The sequence below is a fragment of the Orcinus orca genome, chromosome 17 (assembly GCF_937001465.1).
Source record: "Orcinus orca chromosome 17, mOrcOrc1.1, whole genome shotgun sequence".
Taxonomy (NCBI): domain Eukaryota; kingdom Metazoa; phylum Chordata; class Mammalia; order Artiodactyla; family Delphinidae; genus Orcinus; species Orcinus orca.
Window position 1 is genome coordinate 12,096,950 of NC_064575.1, and position 24,426 is coordinate 12,121,375.

The 24,426-nt window shown below is 33.6% G+C and overlaps 1 protein-coding gene across 6 annotated transcripts in view; it reads right to left on the reverse strand.

The window, feature by feature from the left end:
• Window positions 1-653: 653 nt before the first annotated feature.
• MYBL1 (MYB proto-oncogene like 1) overlaps window positions 654-24,426 on the reverse strand; it is a 34,227-nt gene continuing 10,454 nt past the window's right edge. The window contains exons 4-16 of one of the 6 annotated variants that reach the window (XM_004274958.4): window positions 23,795-23,887; window positions 22,179-22,399; window positions 19,972-20,146; window positions 17,487-17,561; window positions 16,773-16,877; window positions 13,386-13,616; window positions 11,635-12,003; window positions 9,302-9,444; window positions 8,761-8,875; window positions 5,392-5,508; window positions 5,199-5,303; window positions 4,578-4,757; window positions 654-3,290 (exon numbers count right to left, since the gene is read on the reverse strand). In XM_004274958.4, coding sequence (XP_004275006.1) covers window positions 3,165-3,290; window positions 4,578-4,757; window positions 5,199-5,303; window positions 5,392-5,508; window positions 8,761-8,875; window positions 9,302-9,444; window positions 11,635-12,003; window positions 13,386-13,616; window positions 16,773-16,877; window positions 17,487-17,561; window positions 19,972-20,146; window positions 22,179-22,399; window positions 23,795-23,887 — 2,055 coding nt within the window. In that variant the 3' untranslated portion in view covers window positions 654-3,164. The remainder of the gene's footprint in view (window positions 3,291-4,577; window positions 4,758-5,198; window positions 5,304-5,391; window positions 5,509-8,760; window positions 8,876-9,301; window positions 9,445-11,634; window positions 12,004-13,385; window positions 13,617-16,772; window positions 16,878-17,486; window positions 17,562-19,971; window positions 20,147-22,178; window positions 22,400-23,794; window positions 23,888-24,426) is intronic. The other 5 variants (XM_004274959.4, XM_033437577.2, XM_033437578.2 and 2 more) reach the window with 5 other exon arrangements.

Sequence of the window (24,426 nt, forward strand, 5' to 3'; positions counted from 1 at the left end):
AAATAAAAGATGAAGGAATGGAATTAGAGCTGTGCCTTTATGTGGGCTGAGATTTTACAACAGATTTCAATGTGCAGGGTGAGGGAGAAGCACGAGATTTCACAGTGGGTGATCAAAGGGAAAATAACACCACTAAGAGATAGAACAAAGAAGGGGCAGGTCCAAGTTGGGAAAAAGAGAACATACTACATTTAAGGTACCAACAGAAGAGTCATATGGAGAGTCATATCTAAAGGCAGTTGAGGGCTTCCCTGGTGGCGCAGTGGTTGAGAGTCCGCCTGCCGATGCAGGGGACGCGAGTTCGTGCCCCGGTCCGGGAAGATCCCACATGCCACGGAGCGGCTGGGCCCGTAAGCCATGGCCGTAGAGGCTGCGCGTCCGGAGCCTGTGGTCTGCAACGGGAGAGGCCACAACAGTGAGAGGCCCACGTACCGCAAAAAAAAAAAAAGGCAGTTGAAAATATGGCTCTAAATGAGGCTCAAGTATTTCCATTTCTTGAGTAAAGACGTCAAGCTGTGTTAACAGATAAAATCACCTGCAAAGGGAGCTCTAAAGGAGAAAAATGGTCTTAAGAACAGAATGTTGGGTCAAGTCCTTAAAGGTTCGATCAATACCATAAAATACAAAACCAAAGTGAAATGAGCAATGCCATGTCAGCTTGTACACAGATGTTTTATTTTGGATGTTAACAGTCAACATTGTATGCAAGATTCTCTTACAATGGAAAGTTTTCCCATACATCAAAAAACTCAATTTAGTCAGGGTAATTGCTGTATTAATGCGAAAACCTTATAACAAAATGTGGTATTATATATGTGTAGTCAGTTTCCATGCAAGTATGGCTGCTACATGTATGTCTGGCATTTTTATAACATACTGAAAGAAATTCAAAGGAACATAACAGTATAAAAGGTGATTTAAGATGCCTGACATGTTTAAGATTAAGAAATCTTCTTGCAAAAAGCAACAAAGCAGTTAACTAGAGGATTCAACCAATACCAACCCAAATATGTACTCTGTCCAAAAAGCCCAAGCTGATTTTCAATACATTACATGTGGGATAATTTAATGCTCAAGAAAAATTATGCTTTAAAAAAATATAGCTCTTCCAAGATATTATACTTTGGTAATTGGAGACTATGTTCATCCAAACCAGCTAAGGGCTACATAAAAAAAAAAAAAAAAAAAGGAACCATTATATGTTATTCAAGATAACTGAAATTGAAATGATCCAGTATGATTTTGCTACAATCACTGGTTTTACAAAGTGAAGTTTCTGTGAGAAGTTCACTAATTAGGAAGCAATCAACATACTTAACAAACATGCTACGAAGATTCAAATTGGTTCATCTATTTGTATCAACAAGGCATAATCTTAGTACCACACATTTTCTTCACTTCTCACTACATATAATATGCAAAAATGAGCAAGTAGATTTAAATAGCTTAAAACCCTTTTAGGTCTACTGTTCAAAAGCTAGGCATTAAAATAGTATTTCCATTTCTATCAACATAAAAACATCAGAGAATCTTAAGCTGTTTTTGTTTTAAGGCATAGCATTTTAATATTTGCAAGAATTTGCCTGGTAATGGTTGATTCCATTAAGTTAACTTGAGAACTTGCCATCATTTGCTTTTTATCTTTTCACACAGTGCAAGTGGTGGTTGCTCTTTCCTTCTCTCATAGCAGCAAGCCGATTCTGCTATCTTCTATAGCAGCATACTTCAGGAGTGGAGAGGGAGAGAGTGTGTCAATTACAAATAATTAAAACTACAGTGTACAATTCTATTTACCTGTCAGTGTTTAAGTTGACAGCACACCATTATATGTCTCAAAAAAAATTACATAAAATCTCTACACAAAAGCAAATAAAGACATTCTTTCAAGAAGAAATAAAATAAGTGCAAACACCTAAAACAGGCAACTGAAGCAACTGTTGTAACCTGTAGAGAAACACAAAACATTTATAAAAGGACATATATTTTTATAAATAAAAGATAATGTTCTCTACTTCTGAAACATTGAGTAAATATAATAAACGTCTAAGTGCAGACTGTTTTTAGGGACCAAGTACCATATTATTTTTTAAACAAAATGCAAAAATTTCAAACACATATACAAATCACCAGATTAAATTATATGACCCCCCCCATATAATTTAAAAAGAAAATATTAAATTATTATTTAGTACATTTTTAGAACTACTTTATATAACCAACATGATTTAAAGGACATAGTGCAATATTTAGGTAGATGTGACATACAGTATAGATATTGTATTCTTTGCAGCTATAACTTACTATTGTTTCATACTTAAAACTCAAAACTGTTCTTTACTATGTTAGCTTGTAATAACAGGAAACAACATTGGCTTCTAGACACCCTGTATAGGTATAAATATCTACATTTAAGCTTTAAAAATGAAAATAAATTATAAAAACAGACTTCTTTCCAATTTACAAAGTTTTCCTGCTCCTACATACTGTACAATACATTCAACAAAACTCTCAGCTCTTCTGAGATTTATGAAGAAATTACTGACTCTTTACTAATAAGGAAAAAACCTTTTTGCAATGCCTTTTGTTTTTAGTACTATGCTCAAATAAATACATTTAACACTGTAGTTAATTTTACTGTTTTTTGAAAAATACCAAAAATTAGTAGTGCGACTTTCTTTCTTTTAAATTCCTTTCCACTGTGTTTCTTTGTAAATGGTAGCCTAAGTAAATCAGCAGATAGGCAAAAGTACTTCATAAAACCATGAGTGCTTTCTATACAGAGACTAGTTTCAGAATCATACATACTCATAAAACCTATCTATAACAAAACCGCAGCATCAGGAGAGTAGCAACATATATCTTTTGAAGAAAATATGTGAGAATTTACTTTTAGAATACCCAGGAATATTCTAATATGATTTCCCCATCTTGTTCTTTAAAAACAATTTTTTAAAATCTTACGTCTTAAAAAATAAACTGTGAAATTGCCTACCCCTTACTTAAGTGCCTAGCTTTCTGCTTGCCCAATATGAAAAAGGATGCAAACCATTTTAGGGCTGTATTAAAACTTTAAAAACAGTTAATCAACAAAAAAAATTCATTGCAGCCTAATTTGGTATAGAATCTAATAAGGAAGTGGGGCATTTCATCCGTTTTAATAACAATCACAGTATGAGAGCTCTTGAGGTACTGCCTGTAGCTGTATAAGTGCTCAAATATCTTCTTGCTTGTTCCGTCATGATAAGTTGGTCTTCCGTCTTCCCATAAACCACTGTTTCCCATTCACAAGACTAGGAAGGCAATATTAATAGTGATGTGAAAATTACTAAGATAACTATCCATTCTACTTCACAATTAGACTTTTAAAAAATCAATTAATTGATTGGATATTTAATAATTATTGTAAAAAATGTTTTTGATAACAGCATTGTGATTCTTTTTAAATAATGATGTTTCAAAAATACATACTAAAATACTTATGATCAAGTTTTTTAAGTCAATTTTTTAGCTATCTATAGGACTGTGGAGGCAGTTTAAAATTTCTGTTCCCACAACTGCCCCTCAAATCAAATCAGTCTAAACATGGAAAGAAATGTCAGTCATTACTGCTTCAAAGTTTTGCAAAAGATTTAAAGAGAGAATGCAATGTCAAAAAATGAACCAAGAATGCTTTATGTCTTGCAAATCAGGAAATATATCATAACACAAAGTCAAGTTTACGTTTGTTTCATTTGTTTTCTTCCCTTATTATAGAGTAAAGGTTACTACTCCATAGGTATGACCTGCTATGTAATAAAATTTCCTGAAAAGTTCTGTGTTAAACACTGGTAAATGGGGATTCAGAGAATGTGTTACATGGCTCTGTGAAGAGCAGTGGCTCAAGAAAGAGAGGAGGTGGCCACATCTGATTGCCAAAGATGTTTTCAGGAAATGCTTGAATGTCAGGAAGGATAGCTCTGCAGTCACTGCAGTGTAAAGAAGAAAACTTCCTCCTCAATGACCTCTCAAATTCTCTTGGTTGAATTCTTAAGATAACAAAGTAAAAATTTCTCCAGCCTTCATTTGCAGTTACATAATGGCTGCATATCATCAGAAAAAAGGATTCTGTTTTACAACTTTGAGCCAGAAAGTTCACTGGAAACCATTATATTGATACCAACAAAATCAAGTTTGAAACTGCTTCCAACCACTTACCCTTTAAAAGTAGCAATCAGGGCTACAATTATTTATTACAGAAGAGGTGCCAGAAGTAGATTTAGATATTTTTAGTTTAAAAATGAAACAGTGCTTAAGAAATCACCAGAAGAGTGATTCCAATTGTCTTTACTATGTTAGCTTGTAATAACAGGAAACAACATTGGCTACCATTCCAATTGTTTAGTTTATATGTGCCCTGATGAGCGAGTCTCTCAAAAACCCAAATCTAGTTTGAGTGACAAAACAATGGTGAATGTCTAGTTACTATTATAGTCAATTTTGAATTTAAAAGAAAAAGTATAATTTCTGATCAGTAGGTCCAAAGTAATAATTGAATGAACAACAACAAAAATCACTGAAAGAAATTTATAAATTCATACCTGAAGATTCTTTTCCAATGTGACAACTTTGGAAGTGTTAGGGTTTGGTTTCTTTTTATTAAGTGTATATGTTTTGTTGGTTGAATTTATATCTTGTTTTTCAGGAGTCAAGTTGCACCTATTGTCATGTATTTCCAATAATGGTATCATTAATAAAGATGTTGTAAATATATTTTCTGACTAAGAGAAAAAAGAAAGAGAAAAATAAAATAACTAATTCAAAAATGGAGACAAATAGAGGGACTACTGAGTAAGTGGTAGTGGAAGCCCTGTTCATTTCCCTCCAAGAAAGCTTCTGGTTCCGATGAAATTTCTAGTAATGCAGTAAAATTAAATATTTAAGAAATGAACCAAAGATATTGAAATTTAAAGCTTTGAGAACTACCATTTTTTGACATCATACATAAGGGAGCTAACTCCCCTCAAGACCAAACAAATATAAAAAGCAAAGAAGTAAATAAGATATTCTCTACAGTTAATTGTTTCTCTCTGAATTAGGCAGAATACTACTAAAGGAAACCGTCTAAGAAGCTCTAATGAATTAGCCACACAATGAGTAAAACACAAGAACCACTAGGACATAAAGCAACCATCTTAATATAAGAAAAATTCTTTACAAACCTGCATGCCTGAAAGATCTTCAGTTACTAGTTGAGTGGCTGGTTCTTCTTTTTCCCAATTATCTAAGACTAGTGATTTTCTGACCTTCTTTACAGAAGCAGTATGCTAGAATGGATAATTTACAACAGGAACATTATGGTCAAGTCACTTGAACACGGTAAGACTTTTATTAACAACAATACTAAAAGATCACCTCTTGTTTGCAGCTTTTGTAAGCTGGTTCATCTTCCTCTTTGAGGAATATGTCTGTTCCAGTTTCTTCTTTTAAAACTTCCCGAATATCTTCTTCCAAGAAGGCAAGTGGCTGTGACTAAATTATTTTTAAAAGGGTTTTTAAAAAGCCTTTTATAGCAATTCCTTTTTCTCCCCATATATAGAAACCCATCTTTTATACTTTTTCATTATTGGCATAACTTTCTCCCAGTCCCTATAGATACATACACAGATGAAAAAGATGTGATCACTGCTCTCAAATAGCTATGGCAAAAATAATATTGCAAAATATTATTGGCAAAAATAATACTGCACATTGCAAGCACTGAATGAAGTGTGCCACTTTCTTCACGCTAGGGCACTAAACAAAAGTCTTCCTTTTGGGGAACCTATTACAGCTCCTGCTTCAATCAGGATCCTCAAAATTAAACAGAAAAGCGATTATTTCCCCAAGTATTTTTATATAAAAATAGGAAACATAGAACGAATTGGGACTACAGTAGCTCTCCTTCTTCTATTTTTATTGTACTTATTGCATAGTGTCTAATTACTAGTTTACATGTTTCTCTTACTACTAAATATGTGAGCTATTTGAGAGCAGTGATCACATCTTTTTCATCTGTGTATACATCTCTGCACACCTAGCCTTAAGCTTAGAGCTGAGACACAGTGTTCAAGAAGTGTGTGCATGTGCATGTATGTCTGTGTGTGTCTATGTGTGTACTGGAGTGTGGGAAGGCAGGATACAAAAAAAACGTGAATATGGGCTGAATGATGAAATAGTCTCAAAAGATTATTCATCTATCTGTTTAAAAAAAAAAAAAAAGGTAATCAAAGCGCCACTAAACAAAAGAACAAACTGGCAGCATGTAATGACCAGCAGCTTATGTTCCCAGTCGACAAAGTTAGGGAGAGTAGCATTCATATATAAATGAGATTTCACAGCACTTACAAAAACTTTAAAAATGGAAACAGAATTTTTTTAAAGTGCTCTCATCTACAGCCTGAGACATGTAGGAATTATGTCAGTATTTCTGTGTGTTGCTCCAAGAGATCTTGTTTTAAGGATTACATTTCACAAAGAATATAGATAAGGTGCTCTTAAAAAGAAACCTGGAATCTATTTTTCCCCTGTAAGAATACAAGTGTCCTAAGATGTGGTGCATATGTACAAGGGAATAATACTCAAGCCATAAAAAGGAAGGAAATAATACCATTTGCAGCAACATGGATGGACTTAGAGATTATCATACTAAGTAAAGTAAGTCAGACAAAGACAAATACCGCATGATATCACTTACATGTGGAATCTAAAATAGACACAAATGAACTTATCTATGAATCAGAAGCAGATTCACAGACATAGAAAACAGATTTGTGGTTGCCAAGGGGGAAGAGGGGTGGGGGAGGGAAGGATTAGGAGTTTGGGGCTAGGAGATGCAAACTATCATATATAGAATGGATAAATAACAAGGTCCTACGGTATAGCATAGGGAACTGTATTCAATATCCTGTGATAAACCATAATGGAAAAAAATATGAAAAAGAAAGTATATATATATGTGTGTGTGTGTGTGTGTAACTGAATCACTTAGCTGTATAGCAGAAATTAACATAACACTGTAAATCAACTATACTTCAGTTTCAAAATAAAAAAAGAAAGAATACAAGTGTCCTAGAAAGCCAACCTCTAAGAAGTGCCTTTGACCCACTGTAAGATACACAAGAAAGCTCAGTGGTGAGCACATAGTAGGTGCTCAGTAAACAACTGGAGGAGGAGGAGCGGAAGGAATGAAAAGTCAGCTCGCTACAAATGAGCCTACAGATACTTTAGAAATTTTAATTACAAAATCAATACTTTCTTTTTATCTTAAATTGCTGGTGAAAATGACCTGTTTTGGCAATGGATAAATTCTTCCGAAACATGAACAAACTGACAGGGACTTAGATATCTGAAACCTAATTTCTTATGCACTATTATTAAAATGATAATTTTTACTCAACGTATATGTTGACCAAATGACCCTGAGGCACTGTCAGAATTTTTCAACTGTCTTCAAATTATTGCTTATTTGTCGAATTCCCAATTAGGCTACACACCCTTCTGAAGGCAGGAAGCATACCTGACATGTTTAACATTACATCCCCAAAAGCCTAGCTCAGCGCCTGGCACATAATAGGCACTCAATCAATATTTATCAAATTAATGATAAATTTTTTAAACGAATAACAAAATGCTGAAACAGATTAAATCAATTAGGTAATTCCATACAATGGACTAATACAAAAACATTAAAAATTATGGGATAAATATATACAATTTATTAAATTTTAAAAGGTTACAAAAGAGTACACAGTGTGATCCCACTTTTATTATGTATATATTCATAAAAACTAAAAAGTTTAGAGAACTCTAAAGAGAATATAATTGTTCATAGTAGCATATGGAACTAAGTGACAAAAAGACTTGATCAATCCTACTAGGTACCCTCAAACAGTATTTCAAAAAAAGGAAAAGACTAGGAGATCTGAGTGTGAGACATGCTCTTTGGTAGAAAATTGATTAAATCAAGTAAACTAGAATTTATTAATTGATTTACTCAAAATGTGACTAAAAATAGAAGATAACTAAAGTACCCTAGAAGTGACCAATATTTTAAAAATCATATTTTATTTCTAATGTACGTAATTTGTCAGAAGTCTTTATCTGCCTAGAATCAGAGTGCCCATGGTTCACCTAAGGTACTTCAAAATTATCTGTGTGCTAACACAGGTAACAATTCCCACCTCTGTTCATGTACTACTATTGTTACCACTATTATTAAAATAATAATAGCAGCAACTAAGCACATACTACTTGAAACTTAGTACCAGCCTCTTTATTTCTATTATCTATCTTCACAAATAACCTGCTGGGGTGTTTTATGATATCCACTGAATAGAAGAGGAAACTGAGCCTTAAAGAGGTATCATGATCAATCAGTTTCATAAATATTATTAGGAAAGTACTTATGTATATCAAAATATTAAAATTATTTTATTCTACTGTAGGTAACTGCTACTGAAACTACTAAAAGGTGGGTTTTAGTATTAAGCAATGAGTTCTACTGAAACTTGACTTGCCTTCTCTAGACGATATAAAGAAAGTCTGAATTCAAAAGAAGCCAAGCAAAGGTTTACTTACAAGGAAAAAGATTAACACAAATTCAAACTTATAAATCGAGATAACATTTTTTTAATCCAGTTCATTGAACATCTTTTTTAAAATGTTAAAAATCAAGGATAAAAATCAAAATTTGTGTCTTATTAAAATTAGGAAAATTCTTAAAAATAAAAGGAGTATACATACCACAGTTTTAAGAGGTCCATATTTTTTCTCCTGAGCAGCAAGCGCATTCTTAAAAGGAGTGGGAGTTCTTGGTGTGGTACCCAATATAGATCTTCTAATAGTAGGTGTTCTAAACCTATCCAATCATTTAGATATTTGTATTACAGTCAAAATTTGATTTCATATGAGTTAAGGAAGGTAAAGCCACAATAAAAGCACACACTATATTTTCTTGTATATACACATGCTTTATTTAAACATTCCAAGACTTTTAAAGCGTGCCTGCCTAAACTATTCTTATTCCAATCAATCATCTTAAAATAGAAAAAAGACTAATGCAGAAATAAGTACTAAAAATGTTGTTTGCTCAAGATCAAAGTTTTATACTACATTTAGCTGGTTTTCAGTCTCCTAGGGATAAAACATAAGGTTATGATTTTTTTAAAATTCTAAATCCCATATGGACAGGGATGATGATATATGTATAAATGGACAAAAGGTAATCTGCTCTTGAAATTGTGCTTCCCATTTTCTCTAACATAATTATTTAATATGTACTTACCCTACATTTTCCTTTTGATCTTTGGGGGTTGTTTCCTTATGAAGAGGAGTTGTAATGAGAACTTTCTGCCCACAAATAGGGGTTGATGTGAATGAAGGATTTTCTATATTAATTTGTTCATTTCCAGGACACGTGTTGAAAAACTAAAAAAGGAAGAGAGTTCAAAGACAATTTCTAAAATGTCAAAATCCTACCCAAATATCAAACTGATAAGATTTTCAAATTATTTCTCCATTCCTTTTAGGAAAGGATTATCAATAATACATTTACATTCCACTCCATAAAAATTAAGCTCCAAGAGGGCAGGCATTTTTGTTTTGTTCATCACTGCCTCCGCAGAACAGTGTTTAAGAGGTAACAGGTATTCAAAAAATAGCCGCTTAACAAATATTCAAAAGTAACAAAACACAATAAAAAAATTTCCAAACAGTGCATCTTATCAAATAGGAATCTATAGAAACCATAAATAGCTGCTGTGTTAAATGTAAGCTTTGTACAACAGTGTAACTGAAAAAAATGTTTTATGATTTTATTAATAAATGATCTTAAGTGTTCCTTTCTATAAGAATATTTAGAACTCAGAATATAATAACAGTGCTTTGCTAAGAAGAAGTATAGTGGTCTGGCAAATTTGCCTATTTAGAACACAGCTCAGAACCTTTGAGCAGCCAAAATCGGTATCATAGAGCCTGTTTTCCAAATGACACAATTTACTCATTGGATCTTAACTTACATACAATTGTGAAATACTACTTTATTTCTGTAGCCAACAGAGTAGAAGCAATGGCAAGAAAAAGTGGAAATTGCCAGGGACTTTCCTGGTGGTCCAGTGGTAAAGAATCTGCCTTCCAATGCAGGGGACACGGGTTCGATCCCTGGTCGGGGAACTAGGTTCCCACATGCCGCGGGCACCAAAACTACTGAGCTCACGTGCCTCAGCTAGAGAGCCCGCATGCCGCAAACTACAGAGCCCAAGCTCTCTGGAGCCTGCGCCTCACAACTAGAGAGAGAAAACCTGCACGCCACAACTAGAGAGAAGCCCGCACTCTGCAAGGAAAGAAGATCCCGCATGTCTCAGTGAAGATCCCACATGCTGCAACTAAGACCTGACGCAGCCAAAAAATAATAATAATAATAAATAAATTAAGAAAAAAATGGAAATCGCTTTAAGGTTGCTTATAACTGGAATGAATTCTATAATAGCTCTATCACTTCTGATGCCCATAAATCATAGGATAAAATCCAAGTTCTTTGCCATGGGATATACAATCTTTATAATCATGCCTCACCTTCTCAGCCATTTTCCACCTTACAATTTACTGTTCAATGAAAATTGCAGGTACACAAAACTCCAAAAATAGAAAATTGCTAGTCTGCTCAAGCCTGGTTCACCTTCCTCAGGATACTCTGTAACTCTTGGGGTGGGGGGTGGACACACTACCTGCATTGTAGCCTATGTAAATAGCATCCCCTGAAGCAGAGGGGGTGCCATTTTCAGAGGAAACAGTGGCTGTATACTTACTACCAGATCCTCATCTTCCCAGCATCAAAAACATACCTCCAATAATATCCCAACATCCTCCAAGTTTATTTGGCCATTAAACTTCCTTCTTCTCCTATTGGACTTTTTAACCTCTGTCAAGACACTTTAAGCAAACACCAGCTTCATCTCTTTCTTAATAACTGACCTTGGACAAATTGCCTAACTTCTGAATTTCATTTACCTACCTCTAAGGTTTTCTTAAAGAGCATTAACTAAGATACTATAAGAAAAATGTTTAGCACACAGCCTGTAACATGGTGTTCATTAAGAAAGATAGTATTATAAAATAAAAGGTGCAGTTTGCCTTGATATAAATATCTGCTCCCCAGGGATATAACTACAGGAGAAAGCAGATAGTTCCTGACATCCCTAAACAACCTACTGACACATGAAATTCTTATAGGGAGCAGTTGTCTGTGGATATATACCTGATATCTCTTGAACAGTCAGTCAGGAAACTGGCTCCCAGTCTCAGCTCTGCCATTAGATAACTTTGGGCAAATCATTTTATCTTTCTGAGCCTATTTCCTGATGAGTTCTATAAAGATGTAGAACTACATATCTAAAACATCCCTTTCCGCTCTAAAAATTGTAAGATAAAATGCAACTACTACACTTTGTGAGATACTTTTCTGATTTACCATAGCTCAGCACTCTCCTGTATACATTTAAATACATTATCCATTTTTATGTGTTATCAAAGCAAGGAACTGTTAGTATGGATGTTAAAGATCTAATTTAATCCAACTCGTCAGCATTTGGAAAACATAAATAAAAATGACACTACTACCTGTGAAGGAGAAAATGGTAGTGTTTTCACCGGTGTGTGTTTTAGTGCCGTATTACCACCATCATTGAATGAGCCATCACCAGGGTTGCTGCCTGGGGACTGACCCACTCGCATTCTTCTCTTCTTTCTGAGGATGGTTGGTGGAGTGCTAAACTTAGCCACACTTGGGGATGTTAAAGGAACAGCCTCACTGTCTGCACTGTTACAACTGTTTTTTTTCCCTTCAAGTACAAGACTGACGTTAAATTGACATTCCATGGCTCCTTCGTTGTGCTGAATTCGCATTAGTTTAACTGGTGTGGACTTGACAGGAGAAGCAGCAGCATCAGAAAGATCAAAGCTAGTAACATCACTCCATGCTACAGGATCCTGCAATAAATTAAATTCTTAACTAAAGTTATTAATATTATAACCTCGTTAAATCTAGTCTTGAACATAGGATGATGATTTCCAGAGTTAATTAACTACTCATTTTTATCAGTAGAAATAGGCTTTCCTTGGTTCATCTTTTTTTTAAGCAAGCCCATACGAGAGGAACAGATTATGCTTTTACGACAACTCCAGTTGGAACATTCCAAAGTAATATTTCATCTAATTCTAAGTAGCTGAAGCTTACTGTCAAAGTACTTTAAATGAAAATAACAAATTATTTTAAGTTATTTTTATAAGAGAGTACAGTTCGTCATAAAACTTCACATTCTATTCCACATCAGAAAACTTTACACTCTATTCCACATCTACATAATCATTTGGTAATATGTATGGAATATCTTCAAAGTGGTCATACACCGTGATCCAAAAATTCAGTTTAACCTAAGGACATAATCATGATTTTGCACAAAGCTTTATGTATGTTCTTTAATTTGTAATACTGAAAAACTGGACACCACATAAATGGTGTAAATAAATAAATAATAGTATGTTGGATAAATAAATTTTGCTACATTCATATGACAGAATACCATGAAGCGATTAAAACTCAAGTTTAAAAATGAGTTAAGAGGGCTTCCCTGGTGGCGCAGCGGTTGAGAATCTGCCTGCCATTGCAGGGGACACGGGTTCGAGCCCTGGTCTGGGAGGATCCCACATGCCGCGGGGCAACTAGGCCTGTGAGCCACAACTACCGAGCCTGCGCGTCTGGAGCTTGTGCTCCGCAACAAAGAGAGGCCACGACAGTGAGAGGCCCGCGCACCACGATGAAGAGTGGCCCCCACTCGCCACAACTAGAGAAAGCCCTCGCACAGAAACGAAGACCCAACACAGCCAAAAATAAATAAATAAAATTAAAAAAAAAAAAAAAAGAAAGCAAGGATGTTTACAAAAAAATGAGTTAAGAAAACAGGGACATGCTCATGATATAATTTGGGAAAAAAATTCACAAACATAATACATTAGTGTATGTTTGGGTTTAAAAATGTATACATATATGTGTGTTTTATATGTCTATAACACAGCCTGCAAGGAAATACCTCAAATTATTAACTCTGGGTTTATGGGGGTTTTAATTTTCTTCCTACAGTGTTCTCTACTTTCCAACTATCTCTAATATACAACTTGTATAATAAATACATAAATATATATATATATATTTTTTTTTTTGCCAGAAACCACTGCAAAATATCAGAACAAAATTAAGCATGACAAGGTAATGTGTAACATAAAACTGGTCAGTGTCCATTAAACTGAGTTTCTGAACATGTAACCACATAACAAAAACTGAGCTTTTGATAATCTCACAATTTCAAACTTACAGATTCAATAAGTTCTAGAGTCTCTGCAAATTCTGGGATGGTCTGTAGAGAGGACAGCACAGCGTTTGCCTCCACAGCCAGGAACTTTGTGGGTGAGTTCTGCTGAGCAGACACAGCCTGATTTTCATCCAGACCATAAAACTCACTAGTGTGCTCCTCGAGGCTTAGAGTATTAGACATGCTATCATCCATGAGGAAACTACCAGACCAGCTAGAAAAGCTTCCAGGTTGCTAAAAGTACAAAAGAAATTTGAACATTATTTGTCATTCCCAATCTAAGCAAAAATTTGGATTTTAAGTAAAAATTTTTTCTAGACCAACATACTTCACAACATTTCAGCTAAAAATATAGTAGCAAATATACCATCTTTCCTCAAAACTGATATAAAAACTTTTTAAATTAAACCTCATCTTGACTATATTTTTTTCTAACTAAATTTTTCTTAAATCTATAAAGTCATGGTGAGATAAAACTAGTAATGTACCATATATACTACAACATAAGGTCCAAACTCCTAGAATCTGTCTTTTCTCTACCTTTCTAACTTCATCTCCCAACTCAAGCCCCCGCTCCCAGGGAATAGTGAATACCCAACTATAGTACAGTACTTGCAATTCCCTGGTAAGTTTTGGTCTTTCACCCTGGATAAAGGGAGCAGCCTTTGCACACACTGCTTTTCCCTTCATCTGGAATGCTCAACCTACTGACCAGGGAAAATTCCTATTCCTCATTTAAGATACAGTTCAAATATTGGAAAGTTCCCCATCTGATTATACACTTCTACCTGTTTCTGTTTATAATAATGTCCTAGTTCATCTTTTTGCTAATATATAATCACTGCCTGTCTTTCAAGACTGAGCTCAAATAGGATTTCTTCCAGGAACCCTTCTGACTACCTAAATCTCCATCTTCTATGAACTCCCATAAAACTGTGTTACTATTATATCACACTGGATGCTGTTTCTTATCTGTGTCCCCACTGTCCTTTGAATTCAGGGACTGTGTCATTTTTCTTTATCTCTCTAGAGATGTACACTGGCCAATTTACTTATCTTTTGAGCCTAGTTTCCTAGTGTCTCATAATGAAAAACAAGAAGAGAGACCTTGAAGAGCCATGGTCAAGAAACATTATGTAATTTGAGAACTGTTAACAATAGTAGATCCCAAGAGATCTCATTACAAGGAAAAAAACATTTTTTCCCTTTTTCTTTTTTTTTTTGGTACCTATATGAGACAATGGATGTTCACTAAACTTATTGTGGTAATCATTTCACAATATGTAAGTAAAATCATTATGCTGCACACTTTAAACTTATATGGTGCTATATGTTAATTATATTTCAAAAAAACTAGGAAAAAAACAGAAAGAAACAGGATGTAAAGTGTATAGCACTGTCCAACAGAATCTGTGAGGTGATGAAAATGTTCTGCACCTGAAACTGCTCAATATGGGCGCCAGCCACATGAGCAACAACAATGTGGCCAGTGCAACTGAGGAGCTGAATTTTTAAATTTCGAATTAAATGTGTCTAACAGTTACCATATTTTAGAGAGCACACTGCTCAGTCCATAGGAAGCACTCCATAAACAGTACCTATGACTATTAAATAAAAAATTACTAGAATATGCTAGATATTCACAATAGCAAAATGTTAAGTTTCGAGTTAAGTAAGGTGAAAAAACAAATTTTCAACATTGTTGCAAAACAGGTCCCACCTGTTTTAAAGATTCCTATAAATAAAAGAAATTAAAGCAATCTTATTTCACTAGCACAGCCACCTTCCGAGTTTACAATCACTTTCTGGAGATAACTTCCAAACATATACATTTCAACTAAGTTTGTGGGCAGGAAAAAGGTTCAAAGAGGGAGGTTTACTAGGCCCACTGGCCCGATTCTGAATCCCTAGCAACCAACCACCTAATTTGCAGGGTTAATATAAGGATCACCAGGAATACATATAACACATCTACAACAGTGGAACGTAATGAATGCTCAGTAAAGTGGCAATCATTATCATCACATAATTGTCTAGAATAAATACTTTATATGCATATGGAGTCTATTATACTGGGTGCAGCAATTTCCCTCTAGAACCTCCAATCTCCCTATTCAACCAGATCTTTATGAGAGTGGATTTTAGACAGAAACTATGAAAAAAAATTAATAACTTTCTTTTTTAATGCAAATTGCAATTCTTTTAGCTAATTATATTTTCCTGTTATAGTAAAAATGATAGACTATTATCAAAAAATTTTAAATGTGCTTAAACATGATAACCTACAAATGTGAACTCTGTAACCATGATTATTTATTTGCAGCTTCTTAATAAAACTGAAATTAACTTTAAAATAAGTACACTTCAGGTCTCCCTATTTGCCCACGGTTTTTGCAGTTTCAAAACAAAAATTACTTTTCTCATGGTGTATATCTCATCTACTACAATTAACAAATGTCATTTTTATTAATACTCTCTGAAATGGTATAAAGACATCGCCAGTTGCCTCATAATACTATTTCAAGTCCTCAGGTTATTCTATTTAGTAATTTTGTATTAGTCACTCTAAATATATTGTCCCCTCATTCAGCCCCAAACCAAGAAAAACACTTTCCTAAACGTAAGAAGGCCCAGGGTATTAAACTTTTTAAATTGTCATTTAAATATAAACTTTTTTTTCCTTTTAATCCATCTAGCATAGCCTGTTTAACTTAGCTAGAATCATTACCATTTATCCTGATTTAATACTCCTAGTTGTTCTTATCAACCAAATCTCAGACAATACTTTTCATACCTGATAACCAAAACCCAAGATCCATAGAAAAATTTCTTTAGAGAGCATAAAATCTAAATGTTTCCTTTTCCCATATTTTTAACATTATAACTTTTTCCAATTTACTGAATTTGTGTTCTAAATATAGTAAACAGGAAAACATTTTCAAAGAGACAATAAAAATAATTCTGAAGCACATAAATCTGTACACATCTATTAAATTCCTTGTTTTTTAAGCTTTTTTTTTTTCTATTAAGGCCATTATCACATGGAATGTCCAAAGTAAAACCAAAGCCTAACCTGAACCACACGACATTTTCACAGATATACATATTGAAGGTTATACCTTAAGTCTGTTTGATATTTATGATTCAAGAAGCATCTTAATACAGAACACTGTAAAATATGTTCAAAGAGATGCATATCAAAAACAGGCAACTTCAAAGTTGCAAATTAGAAAAACTATTTTTAGTCCATATTAAAATCTGAAGTCACACTGAATATGCTTTTTCCACTTGCTGGCATGTGAAAGTCAGTCCTGATTAAAACTATAAGAGCATATAAAGCATATAAAAGATTCTAACAATAAAATCTAAACACTTAAGCTTATTTCTTACTGATGGAACTCGCTTTCTTCTAACTTCATTCTCAGCTGACATAAGAAGCAACTCAAGTTCCTTTATTTTTTTTTCCTTATCAGGGTCTTCATCAACAAAGGGTTGCTAAAATAAGTTAAATAAAAGAAAAAAAACAGGCTACTTACAAAATTGCTTTATTATTATTATTAATGTTCTAATTTTTATTTTCTTCTATGCAACATAAAATCTATTTTCTCTAATAAAGCTTAATACTACTAAATCCCAAATAGTCAGTATCACAATCCTTCTGGTATCTAAAGAGGGTGCTGGTAAATATTTTCAATTTAACAGAAAGAATGTGGGAAATTTAAATGCATGAAAAACCTTACATTGTATCATCTGTATCAATTGAAAAACTTATGTGTGGAGTCTGTTTTAATTTATTGAATCTTAATATATTCTATCCAATTTAGCAAAAATATGTCCATTCATAATCTGAATGCTCTAAGTTGGAAGAATGAAAGAACCACCTTACTCTTGTTGTGAACTACTTTTCATTTGTACAGTTTATATTTCTCAAACACACGAACTTTCTCCTTTAATGTTACAATACTCAAAGTAAATAGACCAGATAGTACTATTTTTGCCCTAATTTTAAAGATGAGGAAACAGGCACTATTAGATCTGAAAATGTTTGAAAGTGTTTCCTTTGGGTTTGTTTTGGTTTTTTGCTTTTTATAAATAAAAAGTTACCTGAATAAAGGCAGAAGAAGGCTGAACATGTTCTACACAATTGCCTCCAGGTGACACATACTGATAGCCCGGGATCTAAAAAGTAATTAGAACATTAATATCATACATATAATGCTCTGGAAATTTTTAAAAATCTGAGACAAAGCACAAAAACTGAAAATCAACATGAAAAACTCAGTATCTCTGTTAACTTTGAATATTTATACATATTAATAGTTCCTTAATAACTACATCTTTAATCTTAGGACCTACTGATTAAAAGTCATAACTCAGCAAACACCTATTTTCTCCTGAATGAAATATAAGAATTATCTGGGCTAGATTTATCACCCAGTCAGTCTATCTATTATCTACAATATCCACCAAGTATTTTTTTTTCTTTTTTTTTTTTTTGCGGTATGCGGGCCTCTCACTGTTGTGGCCTCTCCCGTTGCGGAGCACAGGCTCCGGACGCGCAGGCCCAGCAGCCATGGCTCACGGGCCCAGCCGCTCCGCAGCATGTGGGATCTTCCCGGACCGGGGCACGAACCTGCGTCCCCTGCATCGGCAGGCAGACTCTCAACCACTGCGCCACCAGGGAAGCCCCACCAAGTATTTTTTAAAATCTGCTATTAAAGGATTGCTCTGCCTCCTGCAGAAGACAAAGTAATTGTGTTCCTATCCTTCAGAGGAAGGGGCTGGTCCATATGAAGCACTCTCCAAGTTAGAGCCTAAAGCAAGTCTTCAATATTCTTAACTCCTACTTCTACCACCACCCCATGCCAATCTCTGTACAGAAAGATATGAAAACAGAGGCTGCTTCTATTACTTGTCTCAGAAAAACAATCAGAATCACTCATGTACTTTTTAATACTCTGAAAATAGACTAAGAATTATTCTGTTTCTTTTCTAAAGCATCTGTAATAAAATTTCTGAAGTTGCATGCAAACTTAGTGAGCACTGGTAAGGAGAAATATGAGAAGTGTTTTTTAAAACCTTAAAATCTAATAAATATAAATATGAAATTGTCTATTTTCCATAATGGACTACCTAAATCACTACATAATGCAGAAACATTATATATAACTTCTAACATGGAACTTAATTTTCACAACACTTCATTAGTATCAGTTATTGCTCAGCTTCCAATGAATTAGAAACTTATCTTTCTCAAACTTTTCATTTTAATCTGTGACAGGATTTCAAACCAATCCATTTTCTTCTTTCAAGTCAAAATTAGAATTATCTTTTTAGCAGTTTAAATGAATTGAACTATGAATACACAAACCTGTCAAGAATTATTAAAAGTAAGGTAAATAATTCTTAAAGTACAAGAAATATCCTTACTTTCCAATATATTTTGATTGAGTGTTAAACACTCCATTGGCCCCAAATAATAAAAAAAATTGTCTTCTTATGAGTTAAAAAAATACATTTATATGATAACCTTTCTAAGATAGAAGCAGAATGTTTCAGCTTATGCTGCTGAGATCTAGGACTCTAAAGAAAAATGTAAAGAAACAGACCATAAAAACCTTAAGGTACTGAGTATCAGCAGATAACTGTACTGTCTTTACATGTTTCCCTATTTGTAAATTAAGATCTCACTACCTTTTTTAAGTGATTCATTTGAAATTATGGCTAAAAAAATAATGTCCACTTAGTGGAATAAAATCAAATCTGTGGCATACTAAGCACAGATTGTTAACCATCAGCCAATTTTTATCTTTTGGTAGATACTTTATCTTGTCACATTTTATGTGACAAGAACCAAGAACTGCTCAACATGAAAAATGGCACGACAGACAAATAGACAGGAAAACGTAAAACAAATCTTATGAAAACTCCTAATTTCTTGCAGGTAGGAAAATGCATTGTAAGGAAAACAGAGCTTGCCCTATGACGAACGTGGGTAATCTCCAAAGAACCTGTCTAAACAAAGGCTGAAGTCACTCAGTCAGTTGAGTGATGAGGGAAAAGCAAAGTTGAATGCCATCAAAGAACCAATTATTTACTGCACACTCCAAAATGATGGCTTGAATGATTTTTGACTATCTTCTCCTCTAAACCATTTTATATACACTTATCTCTTAGAGGTAAGCAATACTACAATTACACAAAATTTTTTTAAAAAGTAAACTACAATCACTATTAAAGCACAAATGATCATTAGCTTTGAATCATGAAGATTCAAAGAATGATAGTATTAGGAAATGTACATACTAAGTTTCTTAACTAGATAACGTAAAAATTATATATAAAAGGAAATATTTTAATGAGTTTGTTCTCAAAATATTTATCAATCAAAACAAGCAGAGATAAACTTCCACTAAGGTTTAACAGCTAGTCACGGCCTATTTCTTCAGTTTGGAAATTTAAATGTCTATTCCTCTTAATATATGTTGTTTTTGTCTTATTAAGAAACTAAACACCTTCCCTAAAGAAACTAAAGAAATATAGCAACTAAAGATATTTTTTAAATAATAAAGGTATTAAAAATATGTGCCTGAACAGGTATGTAAAACTGATTCTGGGTTTGCAAATGGTCCATAGTCGCACAAGGTTTGTGTTGAAGTTTAGATGAAGATCGTTCTGATTTTATTCCATCTTGTAAGTAGCCTTCCTGCTCCACTTTTCTTCGCATGGTAGAATTCCAATGATTTTTGATAGAGTTATCAGTCCTAAGAAAGTATATATTTAAAAAGAAAAAGAGGATTCCATAAATGTTAACGCTGTATAAAGTATACGAAGTACTTAAAACAAATTTTTACAACTGGTGAAATTAGACACTTCTTTTAATTCAAAAAATAAACTGTATGTCTCTGTCAGATAAAGCTCTAAACACTGGAGATACAGCAGTGAATAAGATAAAGAAAGTCCCAGCTCTCATAGGGCTTTATGTTCTCACTGGAAGCATGGGGGCAGGAAAGGAGGAAGGAAGAGAAAAACAAAAAAATAAATAATAAGAAAAACAGTGCAATGCAGATCATTTAAAGTAGGATAAGAAAAGTGAGTAACTATAGTACTTTTGATTAGGTGGTCCAGGAAGTCCTCTGTGAGGTTACAGTGAAGCTAAGATCTGAATGACAAGAATGAACCAGCTATACAAGAACAGAAAAAAAAAAAAAAAAGAGCATTCCAGGCAAAGGGCATAGTGAGGGCAAAAGCCCTAAAGCCAAGATCAAACATGGTAATAAAATGCAAACCACAAAATACAGAATCCCGGTATTCTTTTTCACTTCTTACAACAAAATACCTACGAAAGAAAGAGTTCATTGGCTGCCCTTTTACCTAAGTTCCCCTTGTAAAAATGGAAGTCTTCAACCTACAGCTACTTGTAGTATAAATTTTTAAAAATACATAAACATTTACTGAGAATCTACTTTATGCTAAGCACTAAGCTAGGTTCTATGGACAGTAAAAAGATGTATCAAAGACTGAAAACATCAGAAGTTCCTAGACCAGGTTCAGTAACTTGGATAAAAAAACTTAACACTATGCTTCAATTTCCTTATCTATAAAACAAAGACAGCAATGTTTGCTCTGCATATTTCACAAGTATATGAAGATTAATTAAGAATATATAGAATATAACACGCTATCTCCAAGTTTCAGCAGGAGGGTAGGAGCCCAACTTCAGCTGACCTGGCTCCAAGTTGTAAAACTACTTTCTAAAAAAGATATGAGAAGTTTGTTTTTCCTTTATATAAAGCCAAGTAACTAACACAGATGGCTACTCCAATTGCTAGGTAAGTGTACAATAGGATGAACTATGTGAAATAAAATGGTGCTGTCAAGTCTTCTGACTTAAGGACTAGTTATTGTTTATCTTGAGAACCTGTATGTAATGGGTGGTATCTGCTTGGCTATGTGGGTGAAAGGTGGGATTTCTCTCTGTTTTTTTGCAATCTCTTATCAGATTGCCTATGATGGGCATCACATTCTGATTTAATGTTTATTCAACAGTAAAAGTGTTTTCTTTCTCTAAAAAAAAAGAAAAAAAAGAATATATGTAAAAAGCATTTTATAAACTATTAAGTACTATACAGAGATTACAGCAATAAAAAACAAGTGCGTATCTTCCGAGTGAGGTATGGATTTTCCCAAGATTGTTGGTCTACTGTACTACAGACAGCTAGGAAACATTTGCACCAGTGCCATGTATAGTGTACTTAGCACATCAGTGCCCCTGAGGGAAGTGCTATATTTTAGCCACATGGATATATACACACTACTCATGATCTGAATGATACCATAATTAATTAAGAATTGAATTTTCTCTAATGTACTTTCGTAACAATTTTTTTCAGCCAGTGTATTTGTTATTCTCTGGTCTCATACACAGAATCCAATACGAAAGAAATCTCTTCAACTCAGATTCCACTCCAACTTAGTTTGTACAAAGAAGGTTGCTTAAATGGCACTGATGTGTAAACACAATTTTGGGAGTGCATTAAATGTTCACATAACCTAAAGGTCCATCATTTTGTTGCACAAATTACCGCTATAAAATATTTCATTAAAAAACTAATTATATCCCTTACCACAAAATGTACTGATATTACAAATAACGCAAAGAGTTGCTTGTATTCTGCAGTCTAAATTTTAATTATAAATAAAAGTCATGGGGTACTTATAAATATATTTAATAGTAACATAATAAAGATCAAGTTTAAGTAAAAATGAAAAATGTATATACATTTATATAAGTACCTTCCAGGAAGTAGTTTGGCAATTTCCGCCCAACGATTTCCCAACCGCTTATGTGCTTCATAGATAATCCTGTCCTCCTCTTCTGTCCAGGAAGATTTCTTTACCTCAGGATTCAGATGATTATGCCATCTTTCTCTACACTGCTTGCCTATTCTTCCTTTTAAATGTTTTGCAATTAAAGACCATCTTTTTGGCCCATATTTCTGAACTAATTCAATAACCTAAGAAACAGAAAGCAAAGTTTAAAAAAGCATTACCTTTTTTAAAATAAGTAAGTCATGGGGGTATAATGTAGAGTATAGTGGCTACAGCTAGTAATATTGTATTGCATATTTGAAAGCTGCTGAGAGAGTAGACCTTAAAAGTTCTCATCACAAGAAAAAAAAATTTTTACTACATATGGGGATAGATATTAACTTGACTTGTGATCATTTTGCAATATATACATTATTTTGTACATCTGAAACTAATACATAATTATATCTCAATTTTAAAAAAGCACTACCTTCACAGAATTTTAAAACATAACTCAAGAATGCCATTTTTAATGCATTAAATCCAAACCACAACTACAACTTAAAAAAAAACAATTTTACTAGTAACTATTCCTTCAGCATTTGCCATCTTTTTTTGCAATCAAAAATTGATTCCAAACTTATCTAAAATACAAGTTAATTAAAGTGACTTGTAAGTTAAATTGTTTCATACATTAATATGAAATAACAGTAAAAACGTTGAGACTTAAGCATTTTCTACTCTTACTTTTTTTTTTTTTTTTTTTAAAGCTTCAGCTGAAAGCCTAATAAATCATTATGGAAGCAGGAAGGATCTACAGTTACTGTCTTTTCATTTCTTCCTTTCTCAAACTGAAAGGATACAAATCATACATTTTAAAACTTATCATTGGCCATCAAATAAATCAGATCAGTTCTGAACCTAGTGAAGTTTGGGGTTTTTTTGTTTTGTTTTGTTTTTTGTTGGTTTTTTTTTTTACTTTGAGTGGCAGTAAGAATACTCTAATTTCCCAACTACATTAACAACATTTATGCCATAAAGAGCATGAACTAAAGAGCAATTCTCAGTAGAGGACAGCAACTCTCCCATTCTTCTCACACTTTCGTAACACAAAGAATTACCTTGGTTTTTGAATCATCCAACTCTTTGGGAACATGATGCTCTGATATCTATCTTACTTGGGGGTTCATTATAGGTCAAGAGGGAAAGTTAAGAATGACTTCCTTACACCTCACATTTTCAGATAAAATAGGAATAAAATTAAATTCTGTTTTTAAAATGCTAACTCAATTTTCACCAAGAAATTATATCCTAAATGTTGCTAACCTAAGCTCTAAAGAAGGTGACTAAGCTGATAGTATTTTTCCTTCTGCAAACCAAACTTTCAGACAGCAAAGGCTATATATATTATATTTGGTTTGACTCAGTTCTGAAAAAACTACATTTCAAGATACTCAAGTTTCAATTCTTATGCCAGCAGTAACTCAGAGAACAAATCAAAGTGATTTAAATATGTATTTATGTGACAAAAAACCAATGTATTAGGAAGAAAAAAAGCAAGTCCACCTACACAGTGAAAATAAAGAATATGAACATGTTACCCTCTGATCTTCCTCTTTAGTCCAGGGACCCTTTATCAATTCTGGATTTAAAACTTTCTGCCACCGATGCTGACACTGAAAATCAGAACGATTCTGAAAGAATTCAGATGATTTTGTTATTGAACAATTGTCTTCCAGAAAGCAAGTCAGCCCAAACTTATATCTCACAACCTTAAGAAGAAAGTTTTTCGAGAATAATGCATTCAATAGCATTCTTGAAAAATGTAGTATTTATTTTACATGCCTGTGCCCCAATTCATTTTTAATTAAAGTTGTCAGCATTGCTTAGACTATAAATAAAGACAATATACATTTGAAGTTAAATTATGTATCTCTATACTCTGCCTTATAACAGCAAAAAGCAAAGCTACAACACAGATACTGCCATAAAGAAATGTACTGATGAATAAAAGGGAGTAAACAGACAACTATACAAAGCAGACAGACGAACTCAAACAGCATAGCAGTCTGGATTCATATAGTATAGCAGTACATAACTCTAGAAAATTAAAAAATCCTGAAAGGCATTATTAGACCACTCATGGTATTTAAAGGATGTTTATAAATGACAACCTCCAAGTTATCAAGTAAAAACTAAATATACCTAGATAGAAGATGTGCATTATATACCA